Source organism: Sus scrofa, chromosome 7 (genome assembly GCF_054392235.1).
Source record: "Sus scrofa isolate SSC_HxYL_T2T_F1_AM1 chromosome 7, Sscrofa_HxYL_maternal_Yorkshire_Landrace_v2.0, whole genome shotgun sequence".
Taxonomy (NCBI): domain Eukaryota; kingdom Metazoa; phylum Chordata; class Mammalia; order Artiodactyla; family Suidae; genus Sus; species Sus scrofa.
Genome location: NC_139389.1, coordinates 83,635,334 through 83,650,881, shown reverse-complemented (window position 1 = coordinate 83,650,881; position 15,548 = coordinate 83,635,334). Strand labels below are relative to the sequence as shown.

Below are 15,548 nucleotides of genomic sequence, written 5' to 3'. Positions count from 1 at the left end.
GCCCCACCACCCCCAGGGTTCTTCCCATTGGTTAGCTATCTGCCTCGGGAGACCCCTGTTGCCTTGAACCCAAGTGGGCGGGCTGCTTGGTGGCCTGGAACTAGCGCCCCCAAGCTAACCCTGTTTTCCATTGGCTGTTCCCGGAGCTGCTGCCGTCTAATGAGGAGCGAAGGACAAAACACCCGAGCACGCGCTCCCTGCGGCGGGATCTAACCCTGCGGGAGGGGGACCCGGCTGGCACCGACGGGACCAAAGGTGTGCAGAGGCCGGAGGACACCCGATCTCCCTTGGACCCTGGTCTGGATTGCACCCCAGGCCTCCCATCACGGAGTTCTGAATCTCCAACCCGGAACCCAACCCAGAAGTCTCCAGTAAGTTCAAAGCACCCATGTGGCGTGACCCGCTTCGGGCCCGCGGAGAGGGAGACCCTACGCCAGTGTTTGCGTCTTCATTTCCTTATCCCTTTAGTCGTTTATCAGTTCATTTATTTGGCATTCTGGGTCCACCCTCCGCACCACCTGTTCACAGCCTTCTCTCTAATGCTGTTGGGAAACCCTGTGTCCTGAAGAATTCGGATTGAGATCCGAACGGAAGAGTGGTGGAGACGAGGGTGAGACCTCGGAGGGACCATGTTCTACTACCCCAGCGTGCTTCAGCGCCACACTGGCTGCTTCGCCACCATCTGGTAAGGGCAGACCAGGGCAGGCAGGGCTGGCCGGGAGGGGCCCCCACGGATCCCAGGCTGAGGGCTCCCCCTCCAACCATCCCCCCACCCTCTTTCCAGGCTTGCGGCGACGCGCGGCACCCGGTTGGTGAAGCGTGAATACCTGAAGGTGAATGTGGAGAAGACCTGGTAAGGCCCAGAAAAGGGAAGAGCGGCCTGGGGCCCGAGTGGGTTAGGGGATGGATTGGGCTGGTCTTTGGCATAGCGGCGATCGGGGCACGTTGTTCCCCCAGCGAGGAAATCCTCAATTATGTGCTGGTACGGGTGCAGCCCCCGCTGCCTGGTCTGCCGCGGCCCCGCTTCTCCCTATACCTCTCAGCTCAGCTCCAGATCGGCATCATCCGGGTCTACTTTCAACAGTGCCAGTACCTCGTAGGTAAGGCCAGGAAGGTTCTGAGGTGGGGCAGAGCTGCGTGGCCCTGGCCTGGGCAGGTTCTCTGCCTTATCCTTCCTGCCCACAGATGATATCCAGCATATTCTGGAGCGCCTGCACCGCGCCCAGCTGCAGATCCGCATAGACATGGTGGAGACTGACCTGTGAGTGTGCCCCTGGGACTAGGACCATCCGGCCTTTGCTGGCAAACCTCCCTGCTTGGCCTCAGCCCATTTCAGCCTCAATCCCCTTTTTAAAAAAAATTTTTTTTTAATTTATTAATTTTTTTTTATTTTTTGCTTTTTAGGGCTGCACCCACGGCATACAGAGGTTCCCAGGTTAGGGCTTGAATCAGAGCTGTAGCTGCCAGCCTATGCTACAGCCACAGCAATGCAGGATCCAAGAGATATCTGCGAACTACACCACAGCTCACAGCAATGCCAGATCCTTAACCCACTGAGCAAAGCCAGGGATCGAACCTGCGTCCTCATGGATGCTAGTCAGATTCTTTAACGGCTGAGCCACAATGGGAACTCCCAGCCTCAGCCCTTGACACCCCACATTCCCCCTCAGACCTAGCCTGCTTCTTCCTAACCATCTGGCCATAATGGAGACTCTGGAAGATGCTCCAGATCCCTTTTTTGGGATGATGTCTGAGGAACCCAGATTGCCCAGTCCCTTCGATATCCCTCAGGTAGGTCTCATTCCCCTGGGGCACCTTGGACTGATGAGTTGACAGTGCACAGGGGAGGGCAGGAGCTTGCTGCAGTCAGTGCAGACCCATCCAGACAAGCGTGATGCACTTATCTATTCAGGACCAACCTAGAGGCAGCCCTTATCTCCACTGTCTCCACACTGTTCCAAGAGTCAAGGCCTTAATCCAGGCGCTCAGTGTGCCTCAGCATTGGGTTTCCCTACCCACGTCTTTGTCCATCCATTCCTAACACCCCTACCACTTATACAGTGTTAACTCCCCTCCTTCAAAGACACCTCCAGCGGCTCCTCACTGCAAACAGAATACTAACATTTAAGGCTTTCCATCCTGGTCCAGAGGCAGCCATCCCAGATGCCTCTCAGTGCATCCCCTGGGCATCTTTGTCTCCCAGACACCAGCCTGGCCCATTTGCCACAAAGATGCCACATTCCCTTCTTTGTACTGTTTCTCTAGCCCATAATGGTCACTCTTTGTTTTCTTACAAACCTTGCTCAAATGCTACTCTTTTACATGAAGTCTTTTTTGTTTTATTTTGTTTTTAGGGCTGCACCTGCAGCATATGGAGGTTCCCAGGCTAGGGGTTGAATTGGAGCTGTAGCTGCCAGCCTATGCCACAGCCATACCATATCCAGGCCACGTCTGCGACCTATACCACAGCTCATGGCAACGCCGGATCCTTAACCCACTGAGTGAGGCCAGGGATTGAACCTGCATTCTCATGGATGCTAGTCAGATTTGTTTCTGCTACACCATGATGGGAATGCCTACATGAAGCCTTTATCCCACACCTGGCCAGAACCAAATGTTGTTCTGGAACTTACATATCACCTGTGTTTTATCCTTTGTGTTTATTTATTTTGAAGAACAAATTAATTTAAAAATTTATTGAATTATAGTTGATTTAAAATGTATTAGTTTCAAGTGTTTCAAGTGTTCAGCATCATTTGTGTTGACTCTTGCTGGGGTCATAACAAAACTCCTCTCCCACTAAACCATACGCTTTTTCTTCTTCTTTTTTTTTTTTTGTCTTTTAGGGCCACACCCCCGGCATATGGAAGTTCCCAGGCTAGAGGTCAAATTGGAGCTGCAGCTGCCAGCCTACATCACAGCCATAGCAATGTGGGATCCAAGCCGCATCTGCAACCTACACCACAGCTCACGGCAATGCCAGATCCTTAACCCACTGAGTGAGGCCAGGGAACCTGCGTCCTCCTAGATACCAGTCAGATTTGTTTCTGGTGAGCCACAACGGGGACTCCTTGAGATCATACACTTAAGATCAAGAATCCTTTTGGTTTGCTCTGTCCCCCACAACAGTTGACAAAAGGATGCAGTACTTCTTTCACAGACAAACTGACACAGGCTAGATATTTGGGAAGAAAGGAAACCAACAGCTTGGTGGGTTCACTGCATGCTGATGTCAGTGCCACAGAATTAGGCATAAGGGGGTACCGTGCACATTGTCTGACTAAAGTCGTGAAGGTGGGGGAGCAGGGGCTGAAGCTGAACTCTATCTTTTGTCCCCAATCCCTCCCTAAAGCTTCGACACCTCTTAGAGGCTGTGACCCCAGAGAAAGTTCTTGAGGAGATCCTTCCTGAAGTCCCTACAGAGCTTAGAGAGCCAGGTAAGCAGACAGAGGCTGCTTTCTGATGAGAAACAGAGGAAGGTCCCTAGCTGAAGAAATAACTCTCTTTGAGCTTCTTTTAGGAGCCAGGCCCTGTGAGGGGCACTGAATGCATATAACCTCATCACTGCCTCACAAGAGTCCCAGGGGATTGGAGTTCTTATCCCCATTTTGCAGACGAGGAAAGTGAAGCTCTTAGTGTTAGGTGATGTGTCCTGGGTCAGACTGCCAGTGGCCGGCCGGGGCCTGGCTAGAACCCAGGTTGACTTGACTCCAGAACCCATGCTTTTCCCCTGCCACATGGGTGTGTGAACTTGCAAAGAAATGGGCTGGTGTGACTTCCCTGCCCCTGCAGAGCGGATTCCGGTCACTGTGCGGTCTCCCGAGGCCATCACGCTCCTGGAAGTGGAGCCCATACGTATGCTGCAGGTCGAGGTGAGCCGTCCCGCTGCCCACAGAGCCAGAGTCCCACTTCTCACAGCCCAGCTGCCCTGCGTGGACTTCTCTCTGCCCCCGGGGTCCTCCCTTCTCTGCCTCCATTTCCCCACCCCCGCCCCTGGCATCTGAGCACCCATGGGCTTCCTCCCCTTGGCTGGCCCCGCCCTGTGGCATCGCTCTCAAACAGAAATGGAATTGAGTCCCCTCTCCTGACAGGGGGAACGGGAACTCCCAGAGGTCAGCCGCCGAGACCTGGACCTGCTGATTGCTGAGGAAGATGAAGCCATTTTGTTAGAGGAACGTCGGCTGGAAAGGCCTCCCCCGATGGAAGGTCAGGCCCTTGGCTCGGGCAGTCTGGGCAGTGTTCCCACATGTTTTCTTCTGGGTTCTGAGCCCTGATCTTCTCTCTGCAGAGCTCAAGGAGGAACCCCGGGCTCCAGAGGTGGAGATTGCAGCCCCGCTGCCCTCACCTATAGCTCTTGCAGAGTAAGGGCAGGGGCCCTTGGGCCTGGGCCAGGTAGGGGTCAGTGCTGGGAGGGGTGTCTTCATTCTCTTGCCCATTTCCCCCCAGAGTGGAGAGGGCGGCGGAGCTGCTCCTGGCCCCTGAGGAGCTGAAGCCGGCAGTCTGGGAGCCTGGGGCCCTTCCTGGTGAGTACCTGCTGTGCCCGGGTCCTTCCTGGGGGTCCCTGCATAGTGGCTGCAGATAATAGCCCTATATTCCAAATTGCTGAAGGGAGGACCCTCTAGCTTCTCTCCTGGGTGGCTCTGAGGGCAAAGGTGTGGGGCAGAGCCAGGACCTAGAGTCTTGTTGCAGAGGTGACCCCCCCACAGGAGCTGCGTCTGCCACCACCACGTAGCCCCGAGGTGAGTAGCAACCCTTCGAAGTCTCCTCCTCTTCCTTCTCCCCTCCCAGAGCCGCTCACCCATGTTTAGTTTCCCGAAGTCCAAGGTCACTGCTAGCTTCCATAGGCTTTTGTGCAAACTAGTAAAGGTGCCCCCTTCCCACACCCCAGATGGGCACCTCTAGGAGTGGGAGTGTGGGGTGTTTGCAGTCCACCAGAACAGGAAAAGGCCTAATGGGGAGCATTGCACCCTCCTGCCCTCCCCTCAGCGGAGGAGGCCCCCAGCCTCCCCACCTCCTGAGATCCCACCTGCTCGCCGCCGTCGCCGCCGCCGGTTATTATTCTGGGACAAGGAGACCCAGATCTCCCGGGAGAAATTCCAAGAACAACTGCAACCCAGAGCCCACTGCTGGGAGTGTGTGAGTGCACCCAGGCTCTGAGAGGATGGAGGGGAGCAGGTGCATGCTGGGCCTTCTAAGCTCCTGGGGAGGCCTTGAGAACAGTTCCCAAGTGCATGCACTGGGGACTTGCCCATACCCCACTTTGTGACCCCCTCAGCACATCCAAGGGCACCAGTTCAAAGTCCGCCTTTTAGGAAAGATTGGACAGGCAGGGGCCCAAGCCTGAAAGAGTCAGAAGGCCCTGGAACCTGACCCTGCAGGTGAAGGAAGGGCAGTGGCTCCTTCCTGACTAGTCCTCTGGCCTTCTCCACCACGCAGCCAATGGTGCAGCCTCCCGAGAGGATGATCCTGAGCCCTGCAGAGCTGTTCCAAACCCCGACTCACCGTAAGGAGTTGGGGGAGCTGGCGTGTGGCATCCTCTGAAGCCCTGTTCAGCATTCTGGGTGTTCCTTACACCTCAAACTCTTTCCCTACTGTCCCTGTCCTCAGCTGGCCGGCTGCCCCGAGAACTGCTGGATTTCTGGACCCACTGCGCCCAGCCACCCCCGAGAGCACTCAGGGAAAGACTGCCCCCGGAGCTTGAGGAAGAGAGGAGAAAGGCTGAAACTCCAAGTGACATTGAGGTAACCACACCCTCACTCCTTCCTGAAGAGCCCCGTCTGCCCTGTGGGACCCAGCAGGCTGCCTTCCCCTGCCCACATGAGCCCGCGGCACCAGGTCACGGCCAGGCTGGTTCCAGGCTGGGCCCGCTGCAGCTCCGTGCAGGTGCTTCTTGATACTTGGTACCTTAGTTTGCTCTCATCCCCAGGTCCTGAGGGAGGCCCAGGAGCCCAGCGGGCCCCTCCTGGTGTCATCAGGTAAGCACTCAAAGAAGGGACAGTGGACACCACTCTAACCACTGTCCCAGAAAACTGGCACCCCTACTGCTGACAGCTGTCAGAGCATTTAACATAAGGAAGCATAGATTCTCTTCGGCCCCCCCCTTAACCCCCAGCCTTCCTGGGTGCTTTTAACAAGTGACTACACAGCTCTGGCAGCCAGTTTAATCAGGTGGCCCCCAAAGTCCCAACTGCTCAGATGCAAAGCCACCAGCTCAGGTCCTTTCCCTCCCATCAGAGATCTCCCTAGAAATGGCTGAGGAGGAGAAGTCCCGCATTAGCCTCGCCCCTCCGGAAGAGCGATGGTAAGCAGCAGCCCGGCCCTAAGCTCTGCCAGGAGGGAAGCAGCCAGGATGGGTTTGCTGCTCGTCACTGTCACAGCTGCCACCTTCCCTGCTCCACTGCATGTTTTCCCAGGGCCTGGGCTGAGGCAGAGCAGCCAGAGGTCCCTGCATTGCCTGTGGTGCCTGAACTTCCTGAGGTGCCCGTGGAGATTCCTATGGAGCTGCCCCCAGAGCCCGAGCTGCTCTCTCTGGAGGCCGTGCACAGGTACCGGGGAGGGTGTGCCTCCAGGGGTGGCCCTGGGCTGGAGCCTCAGCTAACAGTTCTCAATCCCCACAGGGCAGTGGCACTGGAGCTGCAGGCCAACAGGGAGCCCGACTTTAGCAGCCTGGTGCCGCCTCTCAGCCCCCGCAGGATGGCTGCCCGGGTCTTTTACCTGCTCCTGGGTGAGCATGGGCACCTGTGTGTGCCTGGGGCGGGGCGGAGAGGGGATGGGGGCAGTGGGCACACAGGCCAGAGGCTGCTGTAGGGACTCCCTCTGACCAGCCCTCTCCTCCGCTCTTGACTAGTGCTTGCCGCGCAGCAAATTCTTTGCGTGAAACAAGAGAAGCCCTACGGGCGCCTCCTGATCCAGCCAGGACCCCGATTCCACGTCCATTAGAGCCAGTTTACAAAGCTGCCAGGCAACCGGCAACATAGTAAACTATGTCTTGCTTCACTTCTGAACAAGCATCTCTATCCTTCCTGCTCTCAGCTACTGTTCAAGCGAAAATAAACTGCCTTGATTCCAGTATGGTGTCATGACTCCTTTTATACTGTCCCACAGAATGACAAATCCAGCCTCAGGGAAGGCAGCAAGTAAGGCTGAGACTCCAAGTGGGTAGGAGGCACAGGCCCAGAATCTTTGGTAAGGCGTGAGCTGGAACTGGGCTGAGAGCTGGGCTTGGGCCTGGGCAGGCTCTGTTCTCTGGCCCAGCGGCTGCCCTTGGTCTACGTGAGGCCCAGGACGGCCTGGAGCTCTTGGGCCTTGTCAGCAGGCAGCGAGCCCAGTGCCGAATAGAAGCTGTCGGAGTGCTGTTTGGCCAAGAATGTCAGGAGCAGCAGCAGTGCCGCCTTGGTGTCTGGGTGGAGGGTGAGAAGGGAGAAATCTGGGGAGGGCTGGCCACCACCTCTAGCTGCCCCAGGCCCCCTGAGCCCTGCTCCCCCCACCCCATCCCCCAGCCCTGCCCATGACTGCCACTCTCACCTGCTGGGATCTTGTTCTCAGCCAGAATGAGGCTACAAATGCGCAAGAGCTCGGGAGCCACATCTACAACCTGTGGGCAAAAAAGGATCGGCTCAGGGCAGACCTCCCCACCCCAACCCCCGCCAGGCCCCAGCACCAGGGTGGGTGGTAGGCGCCTAGGAGAGGCAGTCTCCCACCTGGGTCACTTGAGCTTGACACTGATTCACAGACATCTCAAGCAACTGTGAAACGTGAGAAGGACCCAAGTAACAGAGTGGTAGTAGTTTTCTTCTTTTTCTTTTCTTTTAGAGAGGATGGGATTGTGGCCAAAGATATTTGACATCGTGGCCTCGGGACTGAAAGAAGCCCAGACACCCAAGAGCACCAACAACACAGAAGTCTCCAAAGGTGATGGACACAGGAGCACTGGGACAAGTCCAAAGCCAGCTACTTGGTGCAGACAAACCTCACTCTGAGAGAGCCGTGGTATAGGAAATCAGCCTAGGAAAGCTGTGAGTTCTGGCTCAGACCAGAGAGAGGAAATGGAGCCTCCCTGAGGAAAAATGATACGTGGGAGTTCTCTTGTGGCACAGTAGGTTAAGGATCTGGCACTGGCACTGCAGCAGCTTCAGTCACTGCTGTGATGTGGGTTCAATCCCTGGCTCGGGAACTTCCACTTGCCACAGTGTGGCCAAAAAAAAAAAAAAATGATACATGGCAAGAGGGTGCCCCTCCTTTCCCACTATAGGCCTGGCTGCCCATCCCTGAAGATCAACAAGAAAGCAGAGATTAGCAGCTTAAACTGATGTCAGCTCTGCCCGCCACTGAGACTGGAGCATCGAGCACCCCAGCACTGGGGTTACCTGGTCAGGGCTGCTCTGATGCAGGAAGCTGAAGAGATGTCCTATGGTGACCCACTCCTCCAAGTCCTCCTTCAGTGGCAGGGCATGCAGCAGAGCAGCCAGCACCTGGACACAGATGACTTTGGCCCCTTGCCCTGCACCCTCCACACCCACCTCAGCACCCTGGTCCTGGTGGACACCTCCACCCCTCACCTGGGGCTCCGGTTTCCTTGTGGGACTGGCCATCAGCAGGCGGGCAAGTGCCCCACAGATGTTGTCGTGGACACGATCATGGCGCTCCCGCGCCAGCAGGGGCAAGAGGAGCCCCAGCAGCTTGGGGAAGTGTCTGGTCCACAGTCAAGGAACAGGCGCACAGCAGACTGTTCCCATCCTGAGCCTCAGGGACACCCTCCCAACTCCACCCAGGCCCCCTTCTGCAAGCTAAGGATACTCCTGGGCAGGGCGGCCCCCGTGCTCTGCCAGCACGCCCAGCCCGAAGATGGCATTGCTCCGCACCTCGGGGTCTGTCTCCCGGGCGGTGCTCAGCAGCGCAGGGAACAGCCGGGACACAAACTGGGCCGAGGCGGCACCCAGGCCCTGGATGGACTCAGCCAGCGTCCCCACCGCAAAGGACTTCTCTGCCACTGTGCAGCCCTGTTTCTGGTGGGGGGAGAAGTGCAAGTCAGCCTGGGACTGGGACGGAGTATGGGAATGGGTACAGGACACACTGGCAGAGTGGGGTTCAAAGCCAGAGGACAGAGCACTCACTGTCTTGCAGAGCAGTAACGGCAGGAAGCCAGCAAAGAAGGGGGCAAAGGCATCCCCGCCAGCCGCAGCTGCCAGGGCAGGGATGGCCTCGCCAGCGTGCTCCAGCAACATGGCGTCGTATTCAGCCTGCGGGTGGGAGCACCAGGGTCACCTCTGCAGGGCGGCACCTCCCAACCCTGCTCCTTTGCAGCCCCAGGAAGCCTTCTTTGAACCCCCACTGCCTGGTGGGAGCAGGGTTGGTCACTCGGAGCCACTGCCAATCTTTTAGCCACCCTGGTGGCCCCAGGCCAAGCCCAAGTGCACTGTCTACCCTGCCCTGTGGAGACGGCCTGGTCCCCATAGCTCTCACCTGGTCCTCTTCCTCCTCCTCGTCCGCATCCTGACAGGCTGTCTGTGGGAGGGAGGAGCTCAGCTCAGTGTGGGCTCCCCTGCCCCTTCTTTCCTCTGGGTGGATGGAGGCGGGATCTGGACTGCCAGCATCTGGCCAGCCCCGCCTGGGGCCAGGCCACCTCCTCACCCTGCAGCCTGCAGCCCTGCTCACCTTCCTCTGCAGCACGGCCTTGAGCATGTGGCAGAGCTCCGCAAGCCGCCCAGGGGGCTGCAGAGCCAGGTTCCCGCAGCCACGAAGCACCGCTGTCAGGGCCTCCAGCACAGCCATCACCACCTGGCGCTCCTGCTCCCCGTTCACTGCCTGCATGTAGGATGGCACCACCCGGGCCAGGGCAGCCTGCAGAGCTGGGGACACGATTGGCTGAAAGCCTGGTCAGGCCCTGCCCTCTTCCACCTACCCCCTGCTTCCAGGAACCCCAGCCTGGCCCTGGCTCCCCTTCTCACCAGCAGCGTTGGGTTCCGAGGGGCAGCTCTGACAGGCTTTGTGCAGCGCACAGCAGAACTGACCCAGGGCTTCGTGGGCTGCCTTTCGCACGTTCAGGTGAGGACACTGTGGCAGAAGGAGAGGCAGGACGTGCATGCTACATGCAGGGCCAACGTGCCTGGAGCCCTTGACCCCATCCCCTCCACCCAGTGGTCCACTCACCTCCAGCAGTTTGAACACTTCTTCAAAGACAGTCTCCATGTAGGGAAGGAAGGCCACACTGTGGACAGACACACGGCCATGAGGAAGGGGCTCCCAAGGGGGGGTTGCCGGTTCCAGTGTGTGGGGGGATGCTCACCTGGCATTCACAGAGATCTCCCCCAAGGCAGCACAGGTGTCTTCCTTCTCATCGAAGAAGGCGTTTTCCACGCTGTACCTAAATCGAGGTGGGGAGGCAGCAGCCATCAGACGCCAGTGGAAGCATGGCTGGCCCCAGGCCCTTATCTGAGCCAGGACCTCTCCACCCCCCCCCAACCAGAATGCCACCCTCCGCACCCTGAGATCTCTGAGTCCTCCTCCTCGTCCTCGTCCATGAGCTCCTCCTCTTCTTCCCCATCGCTCTCGTCATCAAACAGAAGGAAGGCACTGTTTCCGTCGTACTGAGGCTGGAATGGGGAGGCACACCCGGCCTTTGGCTCCACTGGGCCCAGGACAGTGATCCTATCCCAGGGCTAGCCTTCCCCAGCTGGTCCAGCCCACCCACTCCCCACTCACCACAATGCCCTCAGCGGAACGCAGGGACGACAGCATGAGTGTGGTGATTTGTGGCAAGTGGGGAGCCAGGCTCTCACCCATCAGCCCCGATAAGGCTGCAAACAGGCTGTACCTAGCGAGAGCAGGTGGAAGCTGTACAGTCCTGCCTGCTCTAGCCAGACAGGATGGGGGGCCCGGGGACCCACCATCTAGAACCAGAGGGCTGGAGTCTGGGTGGGGCAGGGTGAGGGCTCACTCACGTGCAGCGCCGCAAGTCAGGGTCGTCTACCTGGTCACACAGGCCCAGCCCCAACTGGCAGCATTCCTCAGCCAGAGGTCTCATGGGCTCCCCCACTGCTCGAACCAGCACCCCAAGTGTCTCTGTGGGAGCAAGGGCTTCGTTAGCCAGAATGTGGAGTTAGGCCAGAGGCAGGGCAGAGCTGAGGCCTGGGGAACCAGAGATGGCAACAGGGGGAAATCAGAAACCCTTCCAACTCCTATGTTGGGTGCAGACAGAAGGCAAGCACCGGGGCCGTCCTGGGCGCTCTCTGAATGCCAGGTGAGCATCAGCCCTTCCCCGGCACTGGGAAGCCTACCTGGGAGCCCCTCACTCACCCAGGCTCTGGATCCGCACAGGCTGAAGATCCTCGTGGCCTGTCAACAGGAACTCCCGCAGCTGCTCCATGATGGTGGGGAAGTAGGGCAGCACGGAGGCCTGGGCAGCAGTGGCTGCGGGATGGAAGCGATGGAAGCAAAGAATCAGAGCTGGAGGGTGAGCCAGGATCACCGGCCGTGGGCACCCTGGGTGAATGAACCCTGTGCCCCCGCCTCCTGCCTCCAACTCACCAATGGCCCCCAGGGCGCTCACAGCCAGCTCCTTGGCCCGGGGGCTGCTGGGTTTCCTCAGAGGCTGCAGCATACACTCCATAAGCTCCGGAAGGTAGGGCTGCACTTTAGGCCCTGTGGGAAAGGGCGCTCCTCTAACAACCAACCCAGGTCTCCTCCCTGCCTCCAGCCCTATCCTCCTGGTGGCCCCACCACACCCCTCTCCCCACCACAGGCAGTGGTTCAGCAAGACACACATCCTGCTGCCTGTGGCAAGACTACAGGCCCATCCCCTCCTTCACACCCCCAAATGCCATCACTACCTAGGTTCTCCACAAAGTTCTCCAGGGCATAGCAGGCCTTGGCCAGGTGATGTGTGTGCCCGGAAGGCACTGATTTCAGGTAGGTGAGGAGCAGCGGCATCACCTCCCCGGAATAGCTACTGATGTGGGGCTGGGGAAAAGAAAAAAGGGGCCGAGTCAACTCAGCCTCAGGGCACACACCCAAGTGCTGATGGAGGCAGGGATGCCTGAGGAGATGAAGCTGAAGGGGAGATGGTCACCAGAACGTGTGGGGACTCAAACGGTGGGGGCCCACATGTGCCTTGCTGACCTGTAGGTTCTCCGAGAACTGGCCCAGAGTGAAGAGTGCAGCATTGCGAACAACCAGGGATGGATCCTCCAGGCTCTTGCACACGATCTGCAGCAGTGGGGGCAGCAGTCTGGATGGGGCCAGACAAGAAGATGTGGTCTGAGGGGCAGGACCGAGACCTATATCCCCTGGGAAAACCCTGGCTTTCTGTTACCAGATAGTAAGCGCTGACCATTGGTGCCAAAGTCTGGGGCAGCCACTTATCCTCCAAACCAGAACACTTCTCAGAGGAGGAGGAGACTCTATTGATGATTACATTCCAACAACAAGCACGGACCAGCACGGCTGTGGGCGGTGCGGTCCTCCTCCCCACAGCCTACCCTCCCTCCAGGATGGGGGAACAAACACCTCTGCCTGATGTGGTCGCCAGCTCCATCGGAGAGCACCGCCAGCACCAGGAGCCCAGCCTTGCGCTGGTAGGGGTTCTCGCTCCTCAAGGCCTCTTCCAGCATGGGCATCTAGGGGAGCAGATGGCACTCCCTGAAACCCCAGCACGAGCCTGTCTGTTCCTGCAGCAACAAGCCTTTCACAGTTACCAGGGCCCAAGCATCCTCAGCCTTGGGTGACTGGCAAACCCGGGGACAAGCACACCAGAAAGACAGAGCCACACTTACCAACAAGGGACAGAGCTTCTCAGGGGGCAAATGGAGTGCCAGCATGTCCACGACCTAGAAAAGAATGGGGAGACGTTGCTGGACTCCACCTTTGTCCTCAACGTCCCACAACCACCTAGCACACCTCCCCCCGGGCCCTGCCCCACATCCCACCTGTACAGCAAAGTGCTTGGGTGTCTCCCCCACCAGCCCAATCTCCAGCTCTTCCTCTTCTGAATCCTGGTCCTCAGGATCCAGCTGGCCCAGGGGGGGCTCAGCAGCCATGATGGGGAAAAGGGTGTGCAGCAAGGGTGGCAGGAGACGATTCTTCAGTAAAGCCTTAAGAGGGAGGGCAGAATAGTGACCCTGAAAATCTGTCCCCAAGATGGACTCACATTAAAAATTCCAGCCTTCCAGGCCACAGCGGGTCCAGCAAGAGATTCCCAATCTCCTAGCCAAGAGCTGGGGCTGACACCAAAATCAAAACATCTTAATGATAGTACTTCAGACATCCTAAGATGGACAGAAAGCCCCAGAGTAAGATATGAAGGATGGAGATGGGGTGGGGTGATATGTGTCAGAGGGCACTCACCTTGCTCTTCACTTTGACCAAGAATGTGAGGCAGCAGAGAATACGCACACGTATTGCGTCACCCAAGGCCACATTTTTAGCCACCTGCCCAGAGACCAACTCGAATCAGAAACAGACAAGGAAACTCTCATCAAAACAATCAGCAGGGACAGCACCAACCCCGGGCTCACCTCCAGGCAGAATGTGAGGACCTCTGAGAGGTGGGAGGTGATGATGGGCACCTCTGACTCCAGCAGTTCATCCAGGGCCTCCAAGGCCTCACAGGCCTTTGCCTGCCAGAGAGAGAAGTCACAAGGCTTCAGTGCTCTCCTCTGGTGAACGAGGAGGAACACTCCCGCCCTTTCCTTCCAACAGAGCTCCTACCGAACGCTCTCACCTCATCTACAGGGATCAAAGCCTGCACGGCCGTGATGAGCCTGGGCACCAACATCCGCGCAAGAGGCTGGAGAACACAGGACAAGCTGAATTACAGAAAGCACGATGCAGCCTAATCTCAAGCTCGAGGATCTGGCAGCCTCCTCGAAGCCTGGATGTAGGAGAAGCCCAGGCAAACCCACCCACAGGATCCCCTTTCAATTGTTAGGCAGGACAAAAACCAGAAAGAATCTGAAGTACCTCTGGGACTCGCAAGGGTGAGGACATGAAAGCCCAAGGACAGGGAGCCAGGGTAGGTGAGGGACCATATCTCACCACATCATCAGTGCCGAGATAAGGAGCCATGGTGGTCAGAGTGCGCAGGGAATAGAAGAGGAGCCCAGGAGAGCCCACCTCACCCAGGGTCTCATTCAGAAGCCGAAGAAGCTCCCGGTGGTGGGGTCGGAAGGCTTCAGGCCGGGAGGTTACCACCACACTTAGCAGCAAAAGCCCCATCTGCCCAGGAGAAACAGGAGTTGAGAGGGAAAAGCTTACATGGTCCATCCAGCCTCTAGGTCCCTTCCTCCCACCAACCATGCGCTGGTACCTCTCTCTCTGGGATGTGGGGGCTGTGGGTACTGTGCTGAAGAAGCTGCATGAGCTGAGGCCAGGCCTCCAGGCCTTCCTTTCGAAAAATGGTAGCTGAGAGCTGGGCCAGGCTAAGGCTCACAGAATGCCTGCAAAGGGAGAGATTCCCCACCCCTAATCACCCTCCAATACCCTCCCCTGCACACAATGGCCCTGCCTCCACCGGGTGGCCACAAGAGAAACCTCCAGATGTGGGCACAGGGTCTCTGCCAAATTGGAACACATAAGGCAGAAGCTCAAGGGGAAGCCAGCACCATGGTGGGTGTGCAATCTGGTGAGTTTGACATCACCCATACTGAATTTCAGTTCCATTCTTCGGACTCGGTTTTGACAAACAATCACAGCCCATGCTAAAGAACTTTCCTCCTTGGTCTAGAATTGTAGTCCCTGCCCCCCAAGATCCAGCCTAGAGCTGAAAAAGAAGGTAGAAACCTGAAGAAGGTCTCAGCCTGGAATCAGTTAGGACCCCGAGAGGGGGCTCTAGGCACTTACTCTGTCTCTCTTTGGAGGGCCGACAGGATCAGGGACTTGAGGCTGGAACACAAGTGGCAGGTGTTAGGAACCCAAGAGCCGCCTCAGCCTGGCCCCGCCCCGCCCCTGGCCCAGCCCACCTCTCCCGTTGCTCCACCACCAGCCGCCGCCAGCCAGTGCTCAGTCGTCTGCGGGTCAGCACAGCTGCGAACTGCCGGATCTGGGATGAGGAAGCAAGCATGTGAGGGTTCCGGCAGGGAGAAGCAGCAGGCATGTGAGGGTCGGAGCAGGAAGGCGCGGGACGCCGGGGGCTGGAGCTGGGGCTGGATAGGTAGCGTACTAAGGGCAGCTCAGCGGGAAGGGGCAGGAGCCTCACCTGAGGGTCGCCCGCCGAGGTCAGCAGGTCGCAGAGCGCGGGCAGGGCAGTGGGGTCCCGCAGAGCGGTCTGGAGCTGTTCGGTGGCCTGGGGAGAGCCTAGGGGTCAAGAGTCAGGCCGTTCCCGCAACCCTCCTCTCGCCCCGGCCCGGTCTGGTCCCGCCTGCCCCAGTACCCGCCGGATGCGGTCTGTGTCCGGCAGCAGCAGCTCCTGCAGTATCTGTTCTAGGCCGGCAGGCTCCATGGCAGCAGCTGAGCCGCCACTACCGGCCCGGGCGGGGGGAGGGACAGCACGTGGAGGCTCTATAACCCATTTCCGGCGGAAGGGGCGTTGCTCCGCGCCCCTCCCGTCGCCAAGG

General features: G+C 58.2%; 2 protein-coding genes across 9 annotated transcripts; one reads left to right on the top strand and one right to left on the bottom strand.

Annotated features, from left to right (window-relative positions):
• Positions 1–201: 201 nt before the first annotated feature.
• Positions 202–7,068, top strand: REC8 (REC8 meiotic recombination protein). 6 transcript variants are annotated; one of them, XM_005666240.4, is made up of 20 exons: positions 202–371; positions 529–685; positions 785–853; positions 958–1,100; positions 1,186–1,261; positions 1,671–1,791; positions 3,353–3,437; positions 3,793–3,872; positions 4,092–4,206; positions 4,289–4,361; positions 4,447–4,523; positions 4,690–4,739; positions 4,987–5,136; positions 5,437–5,503; positions 5,608–5,741; positions 5,927–5,975; positions 6,235–6,301; positions 6,414–6,545; positions 6,618–6,724; positions 6,848–7,068. In XM_005666240.4, exons 2-20 carry the CDS (start codon positions 630–632, stop codon positions 6,937–6,939), a joined length of 1,743 nt encoding a protein of 580 aa, XP_005666297.1. In that variant the 5' UTR covers positions 202–371; positions 529–629; the 3' UTR covers positions 6,940–7,068. The 6 variants fall into 6 exon arrangements, with proteins under 6 accessions (XP_005666297.1, XP_084825227.1, XP_084825223.1 ...); XM_084969101.1 differs by lacking the exon at positions 4,987–5,136 and having other exon boundaries at positions 569–685; XM_084969097.1 differs by having other exon boundaries at positions 569–685; positions 6,414–6,724.
• Positions 7,069–7,071: 3 nt separating this feature from the next.
• IPO4 (importin 4) lies at positions 7,072–15,472 on the bottom strand. 3 transcript variants are annotated; one of them, XR_014810779.1, is made up of 30 exons: positions 15,365–15,472; positions 15,191–15,277; positions 14,955–15,034; positions 14,836–14,877; positions 14,303–14,432; positions 14,032–14,211; positions 13,718–13,783; positions 13,512–13,613; positions 13,342–13,425; positions 12,924–13,088; positions 12,771–12,824; positions 12,505–12,614; positions 12,118–12,226; positions 11,829–11,958; positions 11,527–11,640; positions 11,296–11,409; positions 10,970–11,061; positions 10,702–10,813; positions 10,483–10,592; positions 10,286–10,363; positions 10,150–10,207; positions 9,948–10,053; positions 9,655–9,848; positions 9,463–9,504; positions 9,114–9,239; positions 8,797–9,005; positions 8,559–8,691; positions 8,367–8,471; positions 7,525–7,594; positions 7,072–7,399 (listed from the first exon to the last, which is right to left on the bottom strand). XR_014810779.1 is itself a non-coding variant. In XM_013978187.3 (30 exons), exons 1-30 carry the CDS (start codon positions 15,431–15,433, stop codon positions 7,269–7,271), a joined length of 3,231 nt encoding a protein of 1,076 aa, XP_013833641.1. In that variant the 5' UTR covers positions 15,434–15,472; the 3' UTR covers positions 7,072–7,268. The 3 variants fall into 3 exon arrangements, 2 of the variants coding, with proteins under 2 accessions (XP_013833641.1, XP_084825220.1); XM_013978187.3 differs by having other exon boundaries at positions 10,941–11,061; XM_084969094.1 differs by lacking the exons at positions 13,342–13,425; positions 13,512–13,613; positions 13,718–13,783; ... (4 more) ...; positions 15,191–15,277; positions 15,365–15,472 and having other exon boundaries at positions 10,941–11,061; positions 12,505–12,665; positions 12,924–12,998.
• Positions 15,473–15,548: the final 76 nt, after the last annotated feature.

Bases quoted from the DNA above. Each gene is read 5' to 3' on its own strand.
- REC8 (XM_084969097.1), top strand. From the start codon at position 630: ATGTTCTACTACCCCAGCGTGCTTCAGCGCCACACTGGCTGCTTCGCC. The intron at 5,137-5,436 runs GTGAGTGCACCC...TCCACCACGCAG, and splicing joins GAGCCCACTGCTGGGAGTGT to CCAATGGTGCAGCCTCCCGA. The intron at 5,742-5,926 runs GTAACCACACCC...TCTCATCCCCAG, and splicing joins AAACTCCAAGTGACATTGAG to GTCCTGAGGGAGGCCCAGGA.
- IPO4 (XM_013978187.3), bottom strand. From the start codon at position 15,433: ATGGAGCCTGCCGGCCTAGAACAGATACTGCAGGAGCTGCTGCTGCCG. The intron at 12,227-12,504 runs GTGTTTGTTCCC...GGCCCCATCCAG, and splicing joins GGCGACCACATCAGGCAGAG to ACTGCTGCCCCCACTGCTGC. The intron at 10,593-10,701 runs GTGAGTGGGGAG...TCCCCATTCCAG, and splicing joins GTTCCGCTGAGGGCATTGTG to CCTCAGTACGACGGAAACAG.